This window comes from Stigmatopora argus, chromosome 7, assembly GCF_051989625.1.
Source record: "Stigmatopora argus isolate UIUO_Sarg chromosome 7, RoL_Sarg_1.0, whole genome shotgun sequence".
Lineage (NCBI taxonomy): Eukaryota > Metazoa > Chordata > Actinopteri > Syngnathiformes > Syngnathidae > Stigmatopora > Stigmatopora argus.
In genome coordinates this window covers 19,050,443-19,075,929 of record NC_135393.1, presented here as the reverse complement: position 1 = coordinate 19,075,929, position 25,487 = coordinate 19,050,443, and the positions used below count along the sequence as shown (strand labels likewise).

At 42.4% G+C, this 25,487-nt stretch overlaps 1 protein-coding gene across 1 annotated transcript in view; it reads right to left on the bottom strand.

Annotated features, from left to right (window-relative positions):
• Positions 1–723: 723 nt before the first annotated feature.
• LOC144077693 (melatonin receptor type 1A-A-like) overlaps positions 724–25,487 on the bottom strand; it is a 28,425-nt gene continuing 3,661 nt past the window's right edge. The window contains exon 2 of the mRNA XM_077605606.1: positions 724–4,341. Coding sequence (XP_077461732.1) covers positions 3,425–4,341 — 917 coding nt within the window. The 3' untranslated portion in view covers positions 724–3,424. The remainder of the gene's footprint in view (positions 4,342–25,487) is intronic.

Sequence of the window (25,487 nt, the reverse complement as noted above, 5' to 3'; positions counted from 1 at the left end):
TCAGAAATGTTTTTCTGCTTTTAAAATGCAAAATATATATACATATATTTCGATTTTTTTTAATTAACTCAAAATACAGTGTAAAAAAATCCTGGTTTTCCTTTTAAAAATAATAATAATAAAAAAACCTGGTTTTCCTTTTAAAAAAATAAAATAAATAATAATAAAACATGCAATTATTTGTACAAAATATCAAGAAACGGCCAGCCCGGGTGTCTAAAAACTAGTCCGCTGAATCTTTTTTAAGGGCTGTAATGTCAATCATGGTTTTTGCTCAAATTCAGAAATTGAAGATGTTTTTTCTGCTTTTAAAATGAAAAAAAATATTTAGAGATTTTTTTAAAAATTAACTCAAAATACACAGTGTAACAAAAAATCCTGGGTTTCCTTTTTAAAATAATAATAATAATAATAGAAAAAATCCTGTTTTTCCTTTTTAAAATAATAATAATAATAGAAAAAAATCCTGGTTTTCCTTTTAAAAAATAAATTATAATAATAAAACATGCAATTATTTGTCCAATCGACCAAGAAAACAACAGCATGGGGCATTTTTGCCTCCTTTTTTTTTTTTTTTTACATCCATTCATTTTGCGGGGGTGCCGGAGCCTATCCCGGCGAGCTCTAATCATCCGTGAAATTCCAACGTCGCGAGTTGTTCCGGATTTGGCCCGAAAGCATTCCACGTTGCGCAATTGTGGAGGAGTGTTCAGCCAAGCAGCATTTTCAAGTGGATCTTCTTTTATTTTGCATATTATGAACAATTCCTGATATCCATGCATACACGCTAATAAGATTGATCATCACAGGATGGCCAGTTGACTAAAATATATATTCCACATCATGAAGGGGAATAGAATAAGAAGAATAAGAAGAAGACAGCACACTCCCACAAATGAGCTGTTGAGTCAATCTTTTGTCTTGGCTGGAACCTGATAAACCGCATATATTCATATTCATATATATATATATATATATTTGCATGACTAATATATCTACATAGAAAATAAATAGGATGATATCGTCGGCGTAAAAAAAACTAAAGAAAAATGTTGACCGAACGAGAGCTACGATGCAAAAAGTGCCTGATAAGATGATCACGACGAGATGGGTCGCACTTTGATGGCGGACCTTGGGGAGTGAGGACTGCGATTGTTGGGGGGGGGGGGCGACTAGAACCTGCTCGTGGACCACTTGGACTTGCTAGCGGCCCGTTTGGTGGGGGCGACAACGGCAGGGCTTGGTGAAGATGCTAGCGGTCGCTTCGGGAAACCCGGGTGTTCCTCATACTTTTTGGCATCCCAACATTTAGCGAGCGCTACCAGTGATAGTGGACCTTCTGGAGTCAGTCACGGACCACGAGGAACCTCTAGACCAGTGGTGCCAAACGTAAAAGTTCATACTTGAACGCTTCCATGTTTTTGGCGCCGGAAAACTGCAATTTTTTTGACTTCAGCACTATTGCACTTTGTTCAATTTTTCATCCGCAGTCACATTTGTTCTTTCTCAGTCTTCAGTCAAAAAACGCTGTGGTCAATGGCGGCCAATGAGTTAAAACGGAACCTTAAAATGGCCCAAACCCAACTGGAAATGTCCCGAAAATCAGCAGAAAGTGACTCTTAAACCCTAAATTCAAAGGAAATGATCCAAAATGTCCAGGAAGTGACCTGTAAGTATCTTAAAATAACAAGGAAGGGATACAAAATGGACTCGTTGGCCGCCATCGACAACAGTAGAGGTCCAATCTACCGTGGATGCTCACGGCCCGCCAACCAAAGTTTGACACCGCTGGTCTAGAGGACGACCAGAACTTTAACGCCGACTTCTAGCGGTTGTTTGTCGCACTGAAGCTGCTACAGGTGGATCAATCCGGACTTCCCGTGGTGCCAGAGTTCAGAGAGCTTTCGGCGAACCGCCTAGTCGACGCCGGGTTTTGCTTAAAGACTTGAAGCGGATCCATCGGAACTTCTAGTGTCCATTGGGAGTTTTTCCAGCGATGCTGAACCTTCGATTGCGACTCATGGATCGCTAGAAAACTCGTTCAGCAGCTGCTTACAGACTAGAAGATGACCAATCAGAACTTTCAGCAACCCTTGCCCTTTGTGACTCATCAGGAACCTTCGCTATTGGAGGATGAGGAGCTTGTCGTGGAGTCCTAGAGTCGCTTTGAGAGTCCACGGTGTTGTTTACAGACTAGAACTTCAGAACTTTTAGCAACTATCGTGACGAACCTTCACTTGTAGACCACTAGGAACCTGTAGTGGACTACTGGAGCTTCTTAGAGTTTCTTTTGGAGTCCAAGGACTAGAAGCGGAGTCATCGGAACTTTCAGCAACTATTTGGCATCGTGACCAATCGGGGACCTTCACTTGCCAACCAATGGGTTCCTGTGGTGGAGTTCTAGAGCTTCTAAGAGTTATTTGAGACTCCTAGATGTTGTTTACAGACTAGAAGCGGAGCCATCGGAACTTTCAGCAACTATTTGGCATCGTGACCAATCGGGGACCTTCACTTGCCAACCAATGGGTTCCTGTGGTGGAGTTCTAGAGCTTCTAAGAGTTATTTGAGACTCCTAGATGTTGTTTACAGACTAGAAGCGGAGCCATCGGAACTTTCAGCAACTATTTGGCATCGTGACCAATCGGGGACCTTCATTTCTTGACCGCCGGGACCCTGTAGTGGAGTCCTAGAGCTTCTAAGAGTTTTTTTGAGACTCCTAGATGTTGTTTACAGACTAGAAGCAGAGCCATCGGAACTTTTAGCAACCACTTGGCATCGTGACTCATCGGGGACCTTCACTTGCCGACCAATGGGAACCTGTGGTGGAGTCCTAGAGCTTCTAAGAGTTTTTAGAGACTCCTAGATGTTGTTTACAGACTAGAAGCGGAGCCATCAGAACTTTTAGCAACCACTTGGCATCGCGACCAATCGGGGACCTTCATTTCTTGACCGCCGGGACCCTGTAGTGGAGTTCTAGAGCTTCCAAGAGTTTTTTTGAGACTCCTAGATGTTGTTTACAGACTAGAAGCGGAGCCATCGGAACTTTTAGCAACCACTTGGCATCGTGACCAATCGGGGACCTTCACTCGCGCACGGCCAGGAACTTTTAGTGGACTACCGGATGTTACGAGCCGAATTCTAGCGGCAGTTTTAGACGGCAAGGTGTTGCGTAAAGATGATCAATCTGAACTTGACCAATCGGGGGCCTTGTCTAGGAGCCTCGGGAAAGGGAGGAGGGGCTGAAGGTAGGAGCCGACCCGTGGCAGTTGCTACCGGAGGTCCGTCGGTCGGCGGTACCGCCGCCGCAAAGCAAAAAAAGTGTCTGATAAGACCGACCCCTGTTTTAGCGAGGTCAGATTAGCACCGTGTCGCGGCCATTTGAAGTTTCTCCCCGATATTTGGTTTTCGTCGTCTTTGCGCTTTTTCACAGCGAGTCCACCTTGACGCGGTTATTGTTCGTGGTGAGCGGCGAGGGCGTGGGCTTGCTCTTGAGTCTCTCGCCGGTTCCCGGGCCGCCGGCGTTGGCGCCACCGCCGCCGCCGCCCTGATCGTTGGAACTGTCCTGAAAGAAGAGTCTGGCGGTGCAGAGCGACACCACGATACGCTTGTACTCGCGTCGAAAGTTCTGGTTGAGCACGCCGTAGACGATGGCGTTAAGGCAGCTGTTGAAGTAGGCCATGAAGTAGCTGGCCACAAACAGCCACTCGGGCACCAGCGGCAGCGCCACCTCCGGCCGGATGGCCACGGCCAGCCCGATGAGGTTGAGCGGCGCCCAGCAGACGGCGAAGAGCACAAAGACCACGAACATGGTGACAAAGTTGCGCACGTCGTGCGGCGTCAGCTTGGGCCGGTTGTCGGGCTTGACCCGCCGGCGCACCTGGATGACCAGGATCCAGATGCGCAGGTAGCAGTAGGTGACGATCATGATGGGCAGCACAAAGTGGAAGAAGACCACGGCGATGGTGTAGGCCGAGCTGGCCGACTGCTCGAAGGTGCAGGAGTAGACCCGCGGGTCGTAGCGCAGCGAGCCCACGAAGAGGTTGGGCACGATGGCCACCACCGTCAGGGCCCAGATCAGCAGCACGTAGCACAGCGAGTTCTTGTCGCTGTACAGCTTGTCGTACTTGAGGCTGTGGCAGATGTAGCAGTAGCGGTTGAGGGCGATGCCCGTGATGTTGAAGATGGAGCCGATGACGCTCACGCCCGTCAGGAAGCCGCTGACCTGGCAGTGGGCGTAGCCCAGGTTCCAGCCCTTGCCGAAGATGGAGGCCAGCACCAGAGGGTACGGGTAGATGGCCACCACCAGGTCGGCCACCGCCAGGCTCACCACGAACACGTTGCCTGGGGGGGAAAAAGACCAGATCGGTATTTCGTCAATATACGGTGGTGGTACCTCGACATACGGGCGATTTGAGATACGGCTCAAATTTGGAGCAGATATCGTATCTTGAGATACGAGAGAATTTTTGATATACGAGCATACTCGGGCTGCTCATAAGAACATCATGGACACCGTCTTTCTGGTCGCAACTCCCTCGTGTAATGTCTCTCTACAACCATTGGGCGGAGCGTTGCATTTTTTCAGTGTTTTTTTTTCTTCCGTTAGTCAGCGCGAATGGCGGTGCTTGTTCGCTAATACGAGAGGAGTATACAATGGTACCTCGACATACAAACTTAATTGGTTCCGGGACTGAGATCGTATGTCGAGCTTTTCGTAACTCGAGCGGACGTTTCCCATTGAAATGAATGGAAAACTAATTAATTGGTTCCAACCCTCTGAAAAAAACAGTACACGGTCGATTGGTCGCCGGTCTTTTGGTCGCCGGTCTTTTGGTCGCCGATCTTTTGGTCACCGTTTTTTTGGTCGCCCGGAAGGTTATTGATAATTACCAAGACCGGCGACCAATCGACCGTGTAGCGTTTTTTCAGAGGGTTGGGCCGAAGGACGGCGGGACGCACGCCGAGGGTGAAAGAGTTAACGCGGCGGAGTGACGGCACGGGAGAGGAGCTTTATTAGAGCGGCGGCCAGAAAGACACTTCATGCACAACGTTCCTTTGCGCTTTGGATTGGATTTGAGGGATATTGTTTTTGGGGGGCCAATGAAGCCCACTTTCATCTCCTCGCCTTCCCTTATCAAATCTATTTCCAGAAACGCTGCACGCGTTAATAATAAAACATCAACAACGCACGCACAAAAAGAAACAAACAAAATAAATAAATGGCTAAAGCTGATTGTATTGGTGAAGGAAAGAAGGACAAAGTGTCGTCGTCCTTTGAACGTTTGGATCCAAAACACACTTTGTTTGCCGACATCAAATTAAAAAAACAATTGAGATACAAAGGAAGGAAAAGTCAAATAAGAAATATGAAAGAAAGGACAATGTTGACTTGGATTTCAAAAGTAATGAATTCATAAAGATGTTTTTTAATCAAATGCAAAATGAACTTTACTGATCCCTTTTTAAATATAAATTGTAATCATATTAAAAATGGATGACGTCTATAAATAGTCTTTGCAAATGAAAGAATATTGACTCGATACAATTTTAAGGTCACTAAGATTCTAATGATGTTGTAACTTTGGGGGGGGGGGGCTTACTGTATTTTGTCTCTTTTATTTAATAAAAACAAAATAAGTGTCTACAAAATTATGTCTACCGAAAATAGAAAAAAAACGGATGTTTTGCTATTTATTATTAATACGGATTTTTTAAAATTTTTCGGGAAGTGGGGGTCAGCTGTCTCGTTGAGCCTTGTGAGAAGCGGGCACTACGCAAAAGGGACGGAAAAAAATCCGCCGCCATGAAGTCAAGTCTTTGTTTCTTTGCGGCCGTGTGACCGACGACTCGTGCCGCTTTGGGAGTAGAAGAAGAAGAAGAAAAATGGCCAGCCCCGGGGAGACGTCGGCTAATCGGAACGACGCTTAGATAAGCGCCGCTTTTTGGCAAAGACCATGCCTTTTTTGACGTGACTTATCGGAAATGGCCGTGGACCACAAAAATGAAATCCAGCCCTTTTTGTCACACTGCACTTTTCGTCTGCTGCCTGCCATTGGTCAACAAATAATCGATGACCATAACTATGTTCACGCTCGATTTGTTGTTTACGGGCATGGCTGAAATGGAATTAAAGTACAAAGTAGTACAAAGGAATCTTTTTAAACAGGAAAAATACTCAACATTACATTTTAACCCCAAAATGAAATGTAACCCTAAATACAGTGGTACCTCGTCATACGACCGTTCGTCATATGGAATGCTCGTCTTACGGGGGAAATTTCGATCGAATAATTCGCCCGTGATGCGGTTAAAGTTTCGTGATGCGACCAAACCAGGTTGCCATGGCATTTTTTTTTGGCATATCTTTCGTGTATAACAATATTTACGAGCACCGGATGAGCTATTCAGACCAGGAAACGCACAACGCGCATGCGCGGTGAAAAGAGGGCTTTCTGGGTAATGAAGTATACTCGTGCTCGCAAAAGTATCCCCGGTAGCAACTCTATCATAGGCGCCGTTCGATGGGACGCGAACACAGATGCTACAAGCTAAAAGGAGCCGCTAGCCAGCGCCCCTGTAGCTCCCATGAGAAATCCGACTCGGATCGCTGCCGCCTGTGCGACGAGGAAACAGAGTCGTCTGAACACTTATGGCTCCGCTGTCCGGCCTTAATGACCGAACGCTACCATCGCGGCTTGGGCAACTCCCTGGATGAACTTATCCGTGTTCCAGTGGCAGCCCTAGCGCTGCTGAGGGTAATCCTCAGGCGCCTGAGGTGAAAAAGAAGAAGAAGAAGAAGAAGAAGATGAGCAGCGGGGCGATCGCTGATAAGACTGCTTGCTGCTCGTTGGCAAGTGGTCGTGCGTTCTCCGATTGTGAGGACATTTGTGTGCATCATTTTCGGAATATTTTGAAGGGAATAGTACGACAGCAAACAGCCCATCGATAGCGAACGTGAGGGTGGAGTGTTTGTTCTGTTTACGAGTGCGTTGTGTGGAGGGAAAAAAAAAACGAAGCCCCTCTCCCCTCGGCGAAATCCGGCCAATTTTAGTTAGATTAAACACTTTATTTCTATTAAACCACTCGTTATTTATTACTTTGTCAATATATGGCGAATTATAAGAAATAAAACATTTTTTTTCAATCCAATATCCTGTTTCTGGTGTTTTTTTCAGAGAGTTGGAACGAATTAAATTGTTTCCCATTCATTTCAATGGGAAACTTTACCTCGAGTTACGAGTAACTTGTCATACGAGCTCAGTCCCGGAACGGATTAAGCTCGTATCTCGAGGTACCACTGTATTGCAAAGTTTTTTTAATTTAAAGAACAGTTACTAGATAACATTCTCGGATTTTACGACATAACTACTATTTTTTTTTTAATTTAAAAAATCAAAACAAAAACAAACAATGACTAATTTAGGAAGGCCGTTGGTGGAGTGGTTATAATGTGGGCCTCACAGTTCTGGGGGCGTGGGTTCGATCCCGGGTGGGTGCTAACTGTATAGAGCATACATATTGTCCCAAGGCTTGCATGGCTTTTCTCCGGGCACTCCGTTTGGTCCCACATCCCGAAAAACATGTACGCTAGGCTAATTGTACGCTAAATAATCCCTGGCTATGATTGCTTGCCCCTTGTCTCCTCGTGCCCTGCGATTGGCTGGCCACCATTTCAGGGTGCCCTCCCTCCCTCACCCGTAGTTAGCTGGAGTAGGCTCCATCACCCCCCCGTGACCCTTGTGAGGATAAGTGGTCCAGAAAATTAAAAAAATAAATAAGCCGCACTGTCGTCATTTAAGAAAAATCTTCATGGTGCGCCTTATAGTCCGGAAAATACAGTACTAAATTAATTTAATTAAACAAATAGAGCTAACACTACAAAAAAAAACTGCAGTCAAGGGTAAGGAATAGTGTATAAAAGCTGCAATATAGTCCATGACGCGTTAGTACAGGGGTCGGGAACCTTTTTGATGGAAAGAGCCATAAACAATTCCTATTTTTTAAATGTTAATCCTTGAGAGCCATGCTCCGTCCGAATTTAAAAGTCAACATACGTAAAAATGTGTGCCTTTTTTAGTCGCTTCACCACTTTTAGAGTACAAAAAGTCTCTGAATTCTTTTGACAACATTGTTACGTTGTTGCTAATCAATGAGTATCAATGAGAAAATCCATGCAAAAGAGTGTCATGGAAAAAAATAGATTATAAGGCGCTGGGGTAGTGTCAATGCCATAATGCCAACGTAACGCTCCTATTCCTGCGCTTTCTCAAAAGCAGTTTCCATCGTTTACCTCACAGGTTAGTGGAGAGCCATATGCACCCATCCAAAGAGCCATATGTGGCTCCCGAGCCATAGGTTCCCTACCCCTGCGTTAGTACGTACGACATTGGGCGGCGGCTCGGCTAACCTGGCGACCTTGAGCGGCGCTTTGCGGCACTTTGCGGCGCTTTGTGGCACGGCACGGCGCTGCCCCCTCTGGCAAAGTAATGCCACGTTCATTAATGACGGCGTCGGTGAATGACGTGACATTGTTGAACAGCTCCCAGTTCATCCACGCTCCAAAAGCACTACGCTAATGAAGACGCTTTAACATTTTAGCCTTGGCGACGACGGTGTCAAAAGCGCCGCGCCGTTTAAGCAAATCACTGTCCTGTTTTTCGCCAAAATGATACTTTTGTTTTCTGTCCAAAAAGATCAGAAGGGAGGAAATGAAATGAAAATAAATAAAAATAAACTGCATTTTTTTTTTTACTCCAAAAGAATGTTGGCGAATGTTGGGGTTTTTGGGTGAACCCGACCGACTGCTACGACGCGCTGTTTGTTTTGGCCCACTTTCCCGGCCGGTGTGGCAGATGTGGCACAACGCGTGTCGGAGGTGTTAGCGTACTTATCAGAAAACATGAATCGGGCGCTTTTACCGCCATCTGTTCGCCACCCTCCCGCTCACCCGCTCACCCACCCGTTCACTCGGAATGGTGGATCGCCCTGCTACGTAGTTCCCAGTCAAAGGGGGAGGAAACAGGGGACAACCAATCCTAGCTAGGGACAATTTCGAGTGCTAAATTAACCTAGCATGCATGTTTTTGGGCATTGGGAGGAAAGGGGAGTACCCGGAGAAAACCCACGCAAGCCCGAGGAGAACTTGCAAACTCCACACAGTAAGGACCGACCCGGGATCGAATCCGCGACCCCAAAACTGCAAGCCCGACATGCTAACCACTGGGAGGACCGACCCGGGATCGAACCCACGACCCCAGAACTGCAAGCCCGACGCGCTAACCCCTGGGAGGACCGACCAGGGATCAAACTCGCGACTCCAGAACTGCAAGCCCGGCGCGCTAAACACCGGGAGGACCGACCCGGGATCAAACTCGCAACCCCAGAAGTGCAAGCCCGACACGCTAACCACTCGGTCGCAATAATAAACATGATGTAAATACAGTAATCCCTCGATTATCGCGACTTCACTTATCTTGAATTTACTGTTTTGCAATTTTTTTCTGCTATTAATTATTATTATTGTTATTATTTATTTGAATTTTTTACTTCAGTGCTTATTAGCAAGAGTGGCTTCCACTTAAGAGTTTCAGTGCGGATTTAGCGATAGCCACTCTTGCTAATATGACTCAGCACTGACGAAAAAAAAAAGAAAAAAATATTATTATTATTTTAATAGGGGTGATTTTTCAATTCTCGTGGCCATGTCTGGTCTACATTAAGCGTGATATTTGAAGGATTATTGTATTGAGCCGCCTCTAGCCCTTTCCCGGATAAAAAAAGATTTTTTGTAACAAAGGCCAAAATGTCAAGAGAGCGCCAACGTAAACGCTGATCTGAAAATGAAGCTTCATTTTCATCTCTTTCAAGAGCACATCGTCTAACCTAATTAAGACGGCGCTGATTGCGAGCTCTCGGCAACGACGCCGTTAACCCGGCCGGGCCTTCAAATTGCGCCCTACTTATTCCTCGCTAAAATGGAGGTCGGGCGGCGTGGAGCACGACTCCGCTTTTGACCCCAATTGACGGCAAAGGGCTCCTCGGCGTGTCATCTTTTTAACCTTCGCGTCGGTGTTTTCCACGTCTTTTGCGTCGCGGCGTTATCGGAAATGAACTGTCACGGCCGTTAGCGGCGGGGTTAGCGCGCGGGCTGCCGGTGACGGACGTCGATCGGTGTGGGATAAACCCCGCCCCTTTGTTGGCCTCAAAGTGGGCACACGATCTGACTTGGCCCTTAATCCTTTGATTGGGGGAGGAGGAAAAAAGATATCTTTTTTTTTTTTATTGGAACGGTTTGCTCGGCAACGCGGTTATCAAAAAAAGTGCATTGCGTGCGGACGCAACAGCTGGCGGACAGACGTCAATCTCCCGGGCGTTGGCGGACAATCTGTGTCCCGCCTAAAAGCGCCGGCTTTAGTACATTTTTACGACTTAAATTTCGACTGTGACTTTAGTCGGGACGAAAAATGGATTACATATATGAATTTTTTTTCTGCTCTCCCACTTGAAATTGGATCGGAGCTCCCAACGGAACCCAACGAGTGTTGCGTAAAGGGTTAAATCGGGGCAAGGGAACCTATGGCTCGGGAGCCATATGTGGCTCTTTTGTTGGGTGCATGTGGCTCTCCATATCGGACTCATTTTACAATCATTAGTACATGTATATGTATATGCATATATATATATATATATATATATATATATATATATATATATATATATATATATATATATATATGTATATATATGTATATATATATATATATATATATATATATATATATATATATATATATGTATATATATGTATATATATATATATATATATATATATATATATATACATACATATACATATATACATTTATATACACATACATATATACACATGTATATATGTACATGTATATATGTATATACATACATATATATACATAAACATACATAAACATACATACATATATATATATACACATATACACATATATATACATATACACATACACATATACACACATATACACACAGATATACATATATATATACACACATGTATATATGTACATGTATATATGTATATAAAAATATATATATATACATATATACACACATACACATACATATATATACATACATATAAATATATATACACATACATATACATATATATACACATGTATACATGTATATACATATATATGTATATATATACATAAACATACATATACATATATATACACATGTATATATGTACATGTATATACATACATATATGTACATAAACATACATATACATATATATATATATATATATATATATATATATATATATATACACACACACACATATACACACATATATACATATACATACACACACACATACATATATCATTCCGCCAGAACGACCCGACGTCGCACGTCAACAATCGGCGACCCGACACCCCCGATAAGATCGCAACCGGCGCAATTCTTCAATCCGGATGCGCCGAGTCGAGCTAGCGTGGAATATAACCCCGGTGCGTAATTCAAGACGGCGGCGTTTTAAAAGAAAAATGTCGTCTCCAGTTTAGCCGAGCGGAACTTTCCACGAATGTGCGGCCTTTCTTGCATATTTAGCCAGTTGGCCCGAGGTGCCGCCACAGATGATGTGAAGGAAATTCAACAAATCCCAAACACCCCCCCTGCCCCCCGCCGACTGTGAACAATGTCTCGCTGTGCCTCCGTTTGTCGGAAAGGAAAATAAATAAATAAAAGACTCGTTGGGGAAATAAATTCAATTAGTCCAAGAAAAAGACAAGTGACAGACGGACGGCAGTCTGGAAAGTGCCGCGCGTACGTGATTGGACGACAAATTAGGGGAGGATTGGAGTTACGCCACTTCATCGACGGACGCCTGTTCAAAACAGATTGGACGTCCACTGCCGTCCGTGGCGACGAAAGGCGAGCGTCTGCCTGGAAATCAATCGTCTTCAATCGGTGTCAATAACCGCCGAGTTAAATAGCGTGAAATTGAAAAAGAAAGAAATTGAGGCCGTAAACGGAGGGTCTTTCCTTTTTTGGATTCATCTTCATTTGGTTTTTATGAGCAGTTGATTATTGGTGAGGGAAAACAAGGTCAGTGAAAATTCAAGTCACAATATCACAAGAAAGGGAGAGAAATAGTACTTGGAGTTCAGACTAAGCAGGCAAATTCAAAGCATGGCCATATTTCTGACCTCATTGACACCTACCTGAAATTGGCTCTATATAAGATCATCCGTTGCCAAGTTTTGGCAAAATTGCTTTTCTGACCATATGACCCCCAAATTCAATACCCTTATCCATTTTATATTCCAAACATCCTCTGCAAATTTGCCAATCCCTTTAGCACACAGGTGTCAAAGTGGCGGCCCGGGGGCCAAATCTGGCCCGCCGCATCATTTTGTGTGGCCCGGGAAAAGTAAATGATGAGTGGCGACTTTCTGTTTTAGGATCAAATTCAAATGAAGAGTATAGATGAATATTACATTTCCTGATTTTCACCCTTTTAAATCAATCATTGTCATTTTTTAATCCATTTTTTTCTGTTTTTAGTTCAAAAATTATAAAGCTAAAATAAACATTGTTTTAGATCTATAAAAACCGGAATATTCAGGGCTATTAATCCAGTTCTTTTAATCCATTTATAAAAAAAACAATCTAAATATTATATCTAAAATGGTCCAGCCCACGTGAAACCAAGTTGACATTAAAGCGGCCCGCCGCAAACCAACCCGAGTCTGACACCCTTGTTTTTTTGGTTCTTGCGATAACTTCAACGCAAACATATTTCTGAGCACTGTGACCTTTGACCTCATCTCCCAAACGTTCACAATCGCCATTTCCCACCAAATCCACTTTCCTCAACGAATACCTCTATTCGTTCTTGAGTTATCTTGAGGAGTAAAATACTATTACAAAATGGGCCAGCGACCATCACTTGATTTTGGATTTTCAATTTTTTTCTTAAGTTTTTTATTTTTTATTTATTTACCATGAGTCTACTGTTAGCACAGAATAGGAGACGTGGTCACGTGACAAACGTCAAGCATGTTTGTCACTTGAAGAAGAGGCTTGCGACTCATCGACTGCGCGCATTGACGATTATTCCGGTCGACGCGTGAATGTCACCTGATGTCTCATCGCTCGGTCGGAGTCGCAACCGAGGGACGGCAGTCGCTCGCTCGGCGAGGGCGGCGTGATGGTTTTGCCCCGCCCCCCCACCCCGGAACCCCCACCAACGCTCCGACCCGCATTTACCGTAAAAAGGCGTCCTCGCGTCACACAATCGGTAGCGGGCCGGAACGTTCCGAGGGATCGGTCTCAGAAGAAGGCCGCCGTCTAAAAGGCGCGTGACAACAACGACGTGTTTGTCTGCCCTTTTTTTTATTTTTATTTTTTAACAGCAGTTATAAGTTATACTAGTATTATTGTAAAATTTGAGATAAATCTGATTTATTTGACCGTAGCCACATTGGAAATTTGTAATGTTGAGTAATAACAAACCAAGGCAGCAATTACCTTTTTTTTTTTTTTGCTAACGAGGTCAAAGGTCACAGAGCCCTGAAATATGTGTACAAAATGATGAATAAACCAAAACCGCTGGGATATATTTGTAATAGGAAACAGGTGATGATTACAATTTGGGTGAGTGAGGTCAAAGGTCGCAGAGGCTAAAAATAAGTTGATGTTTGAGATGATTTCAAAATGGATAAAAGGTTGAGATATTTTTTTGTCATATTAAATGGAAGAGGGGATGACATTTGGGGCGGGTGAGGTCAAAGGTCACAAATGTGGCGATAAACGGAGGGATTATCATGAAAATATGCGGGATAGGAAACGGTCGCGGCGAGTGAATACATGATGTGCTAATGAGGTTAAAAGTCACAAAAATGGGTTATACGAACAAATAAAGAGGCTATTACATTTGCGGTGTAGATTTGCCATAGAAAACGGCATTTTTGGGGGGTAATGAGGTCAGAGGTCAGAAATATACAGACAATTGAAGAAGTAAGAAAGGAATGTTTAGCAAATTTGCATGAAATATTGAACGAGTGAGTAAACTTTGTGTGGCATGACTTCAAAGGTCACAAAAGGAATTTTGCACTAACTTGAACTCAAATTGACAGGGTACAAGAAAAGGTCAAAGGTCACAGGGGTCAGAAATATGAAGGTTTTTGTATTTGGCAGCTTAGGCAGAATTGAAAAAAAAAACATTTTGCTTATGATTAAATGAAATGTTAGAAAATAAATGAACATTCATTCAACCCTCCCCGTCCGATGGAATTGGGCGTCTAAAAAGAAAAATGCATAAATATCCATTATAAATCGAGTTTAGCGCAAAATCCAATTATCTCCATGACGACCAAATTCAGGTGCAAAAACCAAAAAATGAGCATCGGTTTTCGGATGCAACATTTAACGATCAATACTAATTTGGGTCATTTTCATCATGGCGTTATGCTCAATTTGTCATTTTGTCACTGGATATATTATTTCGCTATCAATATTTCAATAATTTTCCATACCTTTGACAACATGGACATTTGATGACTTTGTAGAAAGAATGAAGAAGAATGATTGTTGGAAATTGTTCCCAAAATGGCTACCAAACAGGCCTTGGATTGAAGTCGAATTTTTTTTTGGGGGGGGAAACCCAAACCGCCATGGAGCAGCAGCGGCAGCAGCTGTCCAAGCGGAAGTGTTGTGTTAAGCAGCGTGCGGCGCGCGGCATGCGGCGTGCTGGGCCGACTGCATTTTTTTCTCCATGAGCGCCCGGCTTTAACGCTCATGCAATGTGACGCGTTCGCAGCTGGAAGCTGCTGAACGGCGCACGCACTCTTCTCCTTCTTGGCGCCCGGCGTCCCGCCGAGTGCTGCCTTCAAGGGCACCTTGGGAAAAAGAGCGCCGGGCCCGGTCGGTCCATCGGTCGGTCGGTCGGTCGGGGTTTCTAACCGGTGCCGACTCGTCGGTGTCCCGATACGACAATTATCGGGAAGTGCTTCTGCTAGCGAATCGAAATAGCGTATTTTCCGCACTATGAGGCGTAGCGGAGATCTGAGGCCATTTTATTTTTGGCCCAAAAAGTTGACTCACTCGCCGCCGTGGAGGGTGCTAGACGTCCAAAGCATTTAGATCGTCTCATTTTGACGGCCTAGAGCCGTCAATGGCACTGGAAGACGACCAATGACAGTCAGTTTGAGCGAATTGAACATCTATTTTTGTCAATCAATTCATCTTACATCACTCACTTGTCATTTTAGGGTACTTACAGGTCATTTCTGGTCAATTTTGGATCATTTCCTATTGATTTGGAGGGATTACCCAGAATGCTTCTTGTTCGTTTGTCGTTTTTTGCTGATTTGGGGGCATTTCCTGTTAACTTCCTGTTGGTTTGGGGGCATTTTAAGGTTCCTTGTTAACTCTTAAGGCGCCATTTTGACGGGTGGGGGGCGAATGAATTAATGGGAATTGAGCAAACCGCATAACTATATTGAGGCCCACCCCCCCACGGCACCCCCCATTTGGTTAGCGCGCATTGAGCATAATTCCCCTCGGATGAGCACGGGCGCTCGACTCGATGGCGGGCGCCCTGAGCGTCGGCAACGTGCGTCACGCACGCCAAAGTCCCGTCGAGCAGAAACGACTTTTTCACTGTAGAGTATTGTAAATCCGTAAAAATAGCACAGGCGGAAGTGGAAGGGGGAGGGGGGAGGGGGAAGGGGAGGGGCATAAGTCATGTCGACTCACGCTTTTATGGATGCTCTCATTACGCTTATCTGTTGAAATTTGGACGCAGGAGACAGAATGAGAGCGGGACAGAGGACAGACAGACAAGTAAGACAGCAAGTCAAAGAGTCAAAACACCACTTTATGCCCTTACCATTTGGGACGACTTCCATTTGGTTTCTATCCTAAAAAAATGTTGTTGTTTTGGTTCATATAAAAAGCATTAAGGTAATTGTTGTTGTTTGTCTTATATGAGCAAAAATCCAATTTAAAACTATTGTTTTTTGTTAAAAAAAATTGTGTATTTTTGTTTATCCTTATTTTCCTGTTATTTTTTATTGATAAATGTTTTTTTTAATTCCAAAATATCGTTTTTAATTTAAAAAACACAACTTTGCCTGAATTCATATTTTCCTGCAATTATTTTAATAATCTTTTTTTAGGCTTCCATGTCAGATTTTTTCTTTTTTTTTAAATAAAAAATAAAAAATCTAGAACTTTTTGGGGTTGGAACAAATTTGTGTTTAAAAACTATTTAAAAATATATATGTATTTACAATATATTTTGCTGCTATTTTGCTTAAAATGAATGAAAAAAAAAGTATTCACTCAAAAACTATGGTTTATAAATATTTTATATATAAATATAATATATTCAATTTTTGGTTTGAATAAATACATTTGTAAAACTATTAAAAATATTTATTAACAAACACTGAGATCAAATTTTGCTGCAATTTAGCTTAAAATGGATGAAAAAAGTATTCACTAAAAAAGTGAATATAATTTCTTTTTTTTAAATAAAAAAAAATCAAAATCTAAAAATATATTCCATTTTTGGTTTGAATAAATACAGTTGTAAAACTATTTAAAAAATATTTATTAACTCTTTTGGATCATATTTTTGCTGCGATTTTGCTTAAAATGAAGTATTCCCTCTCTAAAAGTAAATATATATATTTTTGGGTTGAATTAAAAGAAAGGAAAAGCGCTTTAAAATCTATTTAATATCAATCACGTCTAGAAATGATAAATTGAGCCTCAAAGTCACCGTCAATTCTTTAAACCGGCCATGATTGGATTGACGGCGGCGACGGGCGAGGTGGGCGAGCGGAGCGGCGCCGTCGGACGCTCCTCCGCAGGTACGAGGCCTGACAACGTGAGATCTCCGGACCTGGGCGGGGGTGTCGGATCAGCGCGATTCAAACAGACAGCGTGTCATGTAATATGAAGGCGGCGAGGTCGAAAGGGAAACGCAAGCCGCCGGCCGGCCGGGAGGAAGGGGCGCCGCTCCCACGTCCTCATTCAAAAAAGACAAATGTGCCGTTTTCTCACTGTGACTATCAGGAAATATGGAATGGGGGGGGAGTTATGAAGGTGGGCCGGGGGGGAGTCATATTTTTGCGTCGACTACGCGGCGCGTATCTTAAGAAGGGATTACCGCGGGCGCGCCGCGTGTACAGATAATCCCGCAAATAGGAGGAAATCGGGAAAACGGTCCGGCGCCTGATAGGAGCGCTCGCTGCCTCGCTCGGCGTTTCCTGCCCAAAAAAAAGGAATAATAGAGAAAAAAAAATGAAAAGGGCTTGACGTGCTGGGAAATGGCCTGTCAATCTGCGCAGAGACGCCAATGACGTCAAAGTCTGGGGCGCCACGTGACGGCTAAAATCCAAGCGCCTTTTCATCCATTTTACGTTGGAAATGTTGCCATTTGGTTGATGATACTGGCTTTTCACTCGTCGCCGATTGTCCGACTTTGTCGCAGTTTTGTAGCGGTCATGTTTGATCTATTTTATCTATTGCAGGGGTGTCAGACTCGGGTTGGTTGGCGGGCCGCGTTAACGTCAACTCCATTTCATGTGGGCCGGGCCATTTTAGATATAATATTTAGATTTTTTTTAAATAAATGGATTAAAAGAACTGGATTAAAAGCCCTGAATATTCAGTTTTTTTATAGATCTAAAACAATGTTTATTTTAGCTTTTTTTAAAATATTTTTTTAGATTTTACAAAAAGATTTTTGAACTAAAAACACAGAAAAAATGGAATCAAAAATGACAATTATTGATTTAAAAGGGGGGAAATCAGGAAATTTAATATACATCTGTACTCTTCATTTGAATTTGATCCTAAAACAGAAAGTCAGCACTCATGATTTACTTTCTCGGGCCGCACAAAATGATGCAGCGGGCCAGATTTGGCCAACGGGCCGCCACTTTGACACGTGACCTATTGGATCAATTGTCTATGTTGGCGAGTGTTATCGATTTCGCTCCGGTCTGATTCATTGATATCATATTTGTTGATGATCATACAGTCACATCATGCCTACCTCAAAACTACTGTTAATAAGGAACCTTCAAATGTGCCAAAACCAGCAGGAAGTCACCTGGAATTGCCCCAAAAAACTAACAGGAAGTGACAAACCAACAAGAAGAAACCCGGAAAACCCTAAAAAATCCTGCAAATTTACCCAAAGTGACCTGTAAGTACTTGAAAATGAAGTCGGGGGTGAAATGAACTCATTGCCTGCCATTGACAACCCTAGAGGTCATTCATTTTCTGATTCACTTATCTTCAAAAAAGGTCACGGGGGGTGCTGGAGCCTATCTCAGGCAGGGTGCACCAGGAGACAGACAACCATTCACACTCACAGCCCTACCTTTAGAGTGCTAAATTAGCCTAGCATGCAAGTTTTTTGGGAGGTGGGGGTAGACCGGAGTACCCTTAGAAAACCCACGCAAGCACGAAAAGACCATGCAAACTCTATAAAGTGAGGGAACCCCCGATCTGAGAACCGCGAGTCCGACGCCAACTCAAATGAAACTTCCCCAGATGAATTTGCGTCATTATATTCATAGAAAAAGTACGGAAAAATCCCACTGGAGTTCCAGGACAACGAAACAGTAAAACGCCGCCGCGGCCAAATTGTTTTTTCTCCATCTTGAATTACCCGGGCGCATTCTTTTTTTTTTTTTTTTCCCCACACGGTCTCCATTTCATAGGCGCTTTTTACACAAGCATTCAAAGCCTGAGAAAACGTCGGCGCCGATTTCAACATCAACAATCTTGTCCAAACAAAAGATAGCGTCGACGGCCAGCTAATGACAGCTTTACCCGACGTTCCGCTAATTAGCCGGCGACCTTCACCGCCATTCGGCGAAGGTTATCGGGCCCGAAGACGGCGGCGAGGATCGGCCGTTATCGGCGCCATCTATGGTTAAACGGCCCGCGGGGAAAGAAAGAACCGGATCCTTATCGTCGCTCGCCGCTCTAAATTAATTGTCCAGCGACGACCCGGTCTCTAATTAGTCCGGAGATTTTTTTTTTAAGACGGCGCCGTGGCGGGATCGACCCGATGAGCGGGAGCGGCAGGTGTAAGCGGCCCAAATATGCCTTTTTAATTAAATAACGCCGGCGAGCGTACCTTGTGTTTATCCTACCGAGACGCGGCGGATAAAGATCGAATTCCCCGCCGATACGGCGGATTTTGCCGTCGGGTTTGTTTGAGCAGTCGGACGGGAGAATGTGATAAAAACATACAGTAGCGTCAGCAAAAATGTGATGGGGATGGCCGACATATTCCCGTATTTGGTTTTAACGGCGGAGAAGGACGTCGATGCCGAGCGATGGCGGGCGAGGGAGTGTGAAATAATACAGATTTTGCGTCGTTGTGGGTTAATCTAAGGCAAGGGTGTTACGGGCCGCTTTAACGTCAACTTGATTTGACGTGGGCCAGACCATTTTAGATATAATATTTAGATTTTTTTTTTTATTAAAAGAACTGGATTAAAAGCCCTGAATATTCCGTTTTTTATAGATCTAAAACAATATTTATTTTAGATTTTTTTAAATATATTTTTAGATTTTACAAAATGATTTTTGAACTAAAAACACGGGAAAAATGGGATGAAAAAATGACAATTAAAAATGACAATTAAAAAATGACAACATCCTTTCGGAATGTACAATCCAGCTATCGATTTATAAAATATCTCAGAAATACCGCGTGCGAAGATTTTTCTTGCAATTTCCCCTTCAAAGTAACACTTATGTACTCCCTATTAAAACCAAGAATATGCAGGTGAAAATCGTCACAGGGCGATTTATAGTCCGGAAAATACGGTCAGTCAATCCATCATATTTTTGGTATAATGACAATACTAAAATGTATTTTTAATCATCTTTTTTTAAAGTAAAAAAAGTGAAGAAACTCTTTTTTAAACATTAAGATAAGTTTTTCTCAATAAAAAAAAATGGTGGCAGCCTTGAGCCGAATATGACAGAATAAAAGGAGTTGCTAGATGAGCAAAAGTGTGTTTTGTGTGTGTGTTTTAAGGGACAGGGCGGCATGACAAAAGGAGGCAGTCCTTGTCATGGCAGGAAAAGAGCCCCCCGAAATGCCCACCCCTCCCCCCGCCTCGCCATCACCCCCTTAGGCAGCTGTCCCCCCGGATAGCGCTAGCGTTGGCAGCGCGCCCGCTGTGCGGCGTCGCTTAACAATGGCTGCCAGGCTCTTCAAACACAAATTAATTTTGTCCACCGGCATTTTTTCCAAGACGGGAAGGACTCGGAAAGACGGCCGCGGCGGAACGGAATAAGTCGCCGGGTTAACTCGTTCGGCGCCGTCGAATAACTTCGAGATTCCGTCGAAAGTGGGACGTCCAATCCGTTTCAAGTGGGAGGCCGGCAGCCAATCAGCTTCGATTTGAGATCTGTTCCTGTTAGTTTTACAACATTTATTTTCTTTTTTTTGTCATTTCTTCTTCATTTTGGGGCCTTAAGAGCTCACTTTCTGTTGATTTTTTTTATTTATACTCTACTACACGTGTGTCAAAGTGGCGGCCCAGGGGCCAAATCTGGCTCGCCGCATCATTTTGTGCGGCCCGGGAAAGTCAACGATGAGTGCCGACTTTGTGTTTTAGGATCGAATTAAAATGAAGAGTATAGATGTATATTCAATTTCCTGATTTTCCCTTTTTTAAATCAATCATTGTCATTTTTTTATCCATTTTTCTGTTTTTAGTTCAAAAATCATTTTGTAAAATGTAAAAATATATAAAAAATCTCAAATAAACATTGTTTTAGATTTATAAAAAACAGAATATTCAGGGCTCTTAATCCATTTATAAAAAAATCTAAATATTATATCTAAAATGGTCCGATGTATATTAAATTTCCTGATTTTCCCCATTTTAAATCAATTATTGTCATTTTTTAATCCATTTTTTCTGTGTTTTTAGTTCAAAAATCATCTTGTAAAATCTAAAAATATATTTTAAAAAAAGCTCAAATAAACATTGTTTTAGATCTATAAAAAACTGAATATCCAGGGCTTTTAATCCAGTTCATATAATCCATTTGTAAAAAAAAAAAATCTACATATTATATCTTAAATGGTCTGGCCCAAGTGAAATCAAGTTGACATTAAAGCGGCCCGCGAACCGAGTCTGACACCCTTGCTCTACTGTGATAAACTATCAGGTTAAGGATTTTTGTAAACTATTTTTAAAACAATTAAACTGATTTAATATAATAAATAAAGAGAAGAAAACTGCTACTCACACATTTATATGGAATTTAAATTGATTGAATCAACACTTTTTAGGGATGTAAGCAGAAAATATGATTGAAAAGGCTGTAAAAATGTTTAAAACCAAAGTTTTATTTTGTCATTTTGTTTTATTCTGCTCGTATTAATCCTTGTTTCATCTTCATTTTGTTTTTCAGCCTCTGTAAAAACGCTCGACAAATAAAAATAGTTATTATTCGCGCCTGGCCTCCATTTGAAATGGATCAGATGTCTACCAGCGATAAAGTCATTTGAAAAAAAGCCTTCACCGCATGGATGGAGATCGCCTTTGGGGGGCCATGTTGGTAAGGGGCCGCCATCCCATCAAAGTCAGTCCCTTGACATTTAAAATCATGTATTAACTAGCTGGAGCTGACCTTTTTTTAACAGATTATTTTATTAAGGTTAAAGCATCTGCTATTTAATCATTGCAAAAATGCCCTCAGGGCGGCCATGTTGGTAGGGGCGAAGCTCCGACCAAAGTCGATGCATTGACATTAAAATTAAGCCCATTTTTTGACCGATTTTATTTTATTAATGTCACCTATTTACTCAGGCGTCCAATCCACTTGGAGTGGGATGGTTGAAAATGGATGGACATCTACTAGTGATCAACACATTTAATATTTAAGCCAGAACTATCTTATTACTCAACCATTTTTTTGGACTGATTTTATTTTATAAAGGTCAAGTACCATATTTTCTCACATATTAGCTGTCCCCACGTATAAGCCGCGCCCTTAAAGTTGCCCTGAAATCGTTGAATTTTACAATTTCCCTCGTATAAGCCGCCTTTGGGGATTCACAATGTTCACCTTGATATTCATGTTTTTAATGAGTACAAATGTGTTACTGTGAAGGGAAATTTTTTTAAGAAAAATCATAACATGCGGTATTTCTGATACTGTATAAATCGATTGCTGGATTCTGAAAGGGTGCTACCTGCACGTAGAAAAATTTCAAAAGGAAGTCATGTGAGCAGTACAACCAGAAAGTGGTCTAGTTTGTCATCCCTAGGTAAGATAGCGGCGCCCTGAGCAAGCAATGACAGGAAAAAGTGAGTTTTTTCACGTTATATGCGAGATACGGTATATTTTTTTCCTTGAATTTCATTCATAGATGTCAAAATAAATTTTGTTTGGCGTTTTATCTGTTTATCTTTTCTCTATTTTGAAATAAATGACCGTATCGGCCGCATTGTCTTGCGTTATGGCATCATGGCGTTATGGCATCATGGCGTTATGGCGTTATGGCGTCATGGCTACCGTATTTTCGGTAAATAATAATACGGTCCTTGAATTTCATTTGAAGACATCGAAAAAAAAAATTGTTTAGCCTTTTATATGTGTATCTTTTCACTATTTTGAAATAAATGACCGTATTGGCCACATTATCTCGCGTTATGGTATCCTGGCGTTATGGCGTCATGGCGTTATGGCTTCATGGCGTTATGGCATCATGGCATTATGGCATCATGGCATTATGGCATCATGGTGTCATGGCTACCGTCTTTTCGGTAAATAATAATACGGTCCTTGAATTTCATTCGTAGACATGAAAATAATGTTTGATTAGCATTTCATCTGTTTATCTTTTCTCTATTTTGAAATAAATGACCGTATCAGTCGCATTGTCTTGCGTTATGGCGTCATGACGTCATGGTGTTTCGTCTTTGTCACCTTGCAGTTTCGTGCCTGTCAAGTCTAATTTGTGCGCAAATAGGCCTCATCTTTTTTTTAGCGACAAATACGGCGTATATGCGAGAAAATACGATACTAGTCATCAACACATTTAATGACATTTTTAGAGCCACACGATTGGACATCGATCTTCAAGAAAAAACATCAACTCCCAATATCGCCGACCTATCAACGCGTCGACGCGGTCGAAAAACTCCAACCCCCCCCGCGTTTGTTTGTGGCCCGTTGCGAGCGTGACACGCAAGTTCAACCCTCTCAGCCGTTGCGTGACTTGGCGGCGCGCCGGTCGGTCTCCATGTTATTTCCGGCCGTTTCCCCGTTCATAAAAAAAAAAAACTAAAAAAAAACGGACCCTTTCGTGGCTCTCGGCGTAATGAATATTTCACAGGCGGGGAAAAAAAACAAAACGTTAATGCGGAATTAAGCGCCATTTGCCGACGTCTTCATTAAAAATGGAAGGGTTTTCTAAATAACCGGCGGCTTTGTTTTGGGAAGATCCTCGACGGAAATTGGATCAAGTCGGCGTAAATACAAGAGTGAAAGGAAAACAAATCCTCTCGTGTTCGATGCCATCTTCCTGCTTGAGGAATTTCAAAGGCTTTGTGAATAACGCGCCGCCATTACACCTGATTTTTATCACCGCAATCCGTTTCGCGCGCGCGGCGTGGCGTGGCGCGGCGCGGCGCTCCCGCGGCGGAAGCGCGTCTGCTTTTATTTTTTTTCATAACGGCGCCGCCGCGGAGGTCCTCTTTTCCGCTTGAAGCCGCAAAAAAATGTGCTCGCCAAAGCGGGTAAACGTCTCGGGGACAAGCTAAGAATTTGCAGATTGTTAGCTCACTTTTCAAATGAACAAATTAGCCAACGACATTAGAATAATAGCTTTTGGCGCTCCATGATTTAAAATACGTAAGCAAGTTCCTGTTCACTACAAAAAAAGCTAAACGCAAGTGACCTGAAAACAATGTTTTGCTAGCAAATGCAGTTTAGCGCCGGAATTTACGATTGGCAAAAGAATCATCTAAGTTACAGGTGTCAAAGTGGTGGCCCGGGGGCCAAATCTGGCCCGCCGCATCATTTTGCGTGGCCCGGGAAAGTCAATGATGAGTGCCTTGTGACTTTCTGTTTTAGGATCAAATTCAAATGAAGAGTATAGATGTATAATAAATTTCATGATTTTCCTCCTTTTAAATGAAAATTGCTATTTTTTTAATCTTTTTTTTTTTCTTTTGTGTTTTTAGTTCAAAAATCATTTTGTAAAATCTAAAAATATATAAAAATATTTTCTGTTTTCCACTTTAATATGGCTCGTAATTTTTAAAAGAGATTTTCCCTTACTAAGAAAAAAAGCATTGTTTTAGATCTATAAAAACGGAATATTCAGGGCTTTTAATCCAGTTCTTTTAATCCATTTATTTAAAAAAAATCTAAATATGATATCTAAAATGGTCCAGCCCACGTGAAATCAAGTTGACGTTAAAGCGGCCCGCGAACCAACCCGACCGAGTCTGACACCCTTGATCTAAGTCAACAAGAAAAAACAAACAACTGGAAATTACTCCAAATCAACAGGAAGAGACCTGTAAATGACTTCCTGTTAGTAAAATAAAAGTGTAGCACTGGGGCATCTCGGATTATCTTTATGATAAACAAAAAAAAAATCGAAATGAACACAAAATGACCTAAAATAAATAAAAAGTGACCTGTATATGTGCCAAAATTAAGAGGAAGTTAAAATTACATTTACTAAATTAATCAAAAGTGTCCATTAAAAATCTGTGCACCGTTTGTTCAATGTAAAATCAACAAAATTAGCCAGGAACGCTAGCTAGTAGCATTTTTGTGCGTGTTAAATCTCTATGTATTTTAGCATGGATATGTTTGCTTATTCCTATTAGAAAACAAACGTTTACCCACAGGGGGATTTATGAAAATCAAGAAACTTAACAGGAAGTGACTTCTAAACGCCCTAAAATTAAAGAATGTGACCTGTAAACGACGACGCAAACAACTTCCTGTTTGCACAATCAGTTTGACGCACGGCTTTAGGACCAGTAAAAAAAAAAAAAAAAAAATTAAATAGACAGGAAGGGAAATACAAATGCCTCCAAATTAAGGGGAAGCCACCAAAATGTAAACAACTTCCCATTAGCAAATTAGCCATACAATTTAGTGCGGGGGGGATTTATGATGAATGGGACAAAATTGAAAATGGGAAGTCAATCAAAATCCGAAGGAAGTGAACCAAAGTACACAGGAAGTGAGGTCACAAAAACGAAGAACGGGCGAAACGAGCCGAGCCAATGACTCTCCATTTTTGTGCCTTTCCTAATCTCTGGCGTTCCAAATGGCACGAGCGAATAAGTTGTCACGCGGCGCCCGTCCGCCGTCACCGAGCGGTCGCGGCTGCCCGGCGGTTTGTTTTGCGCGCCGCTAAATCGTCTGCAATGTACCTGTCACGCCGCAGATAA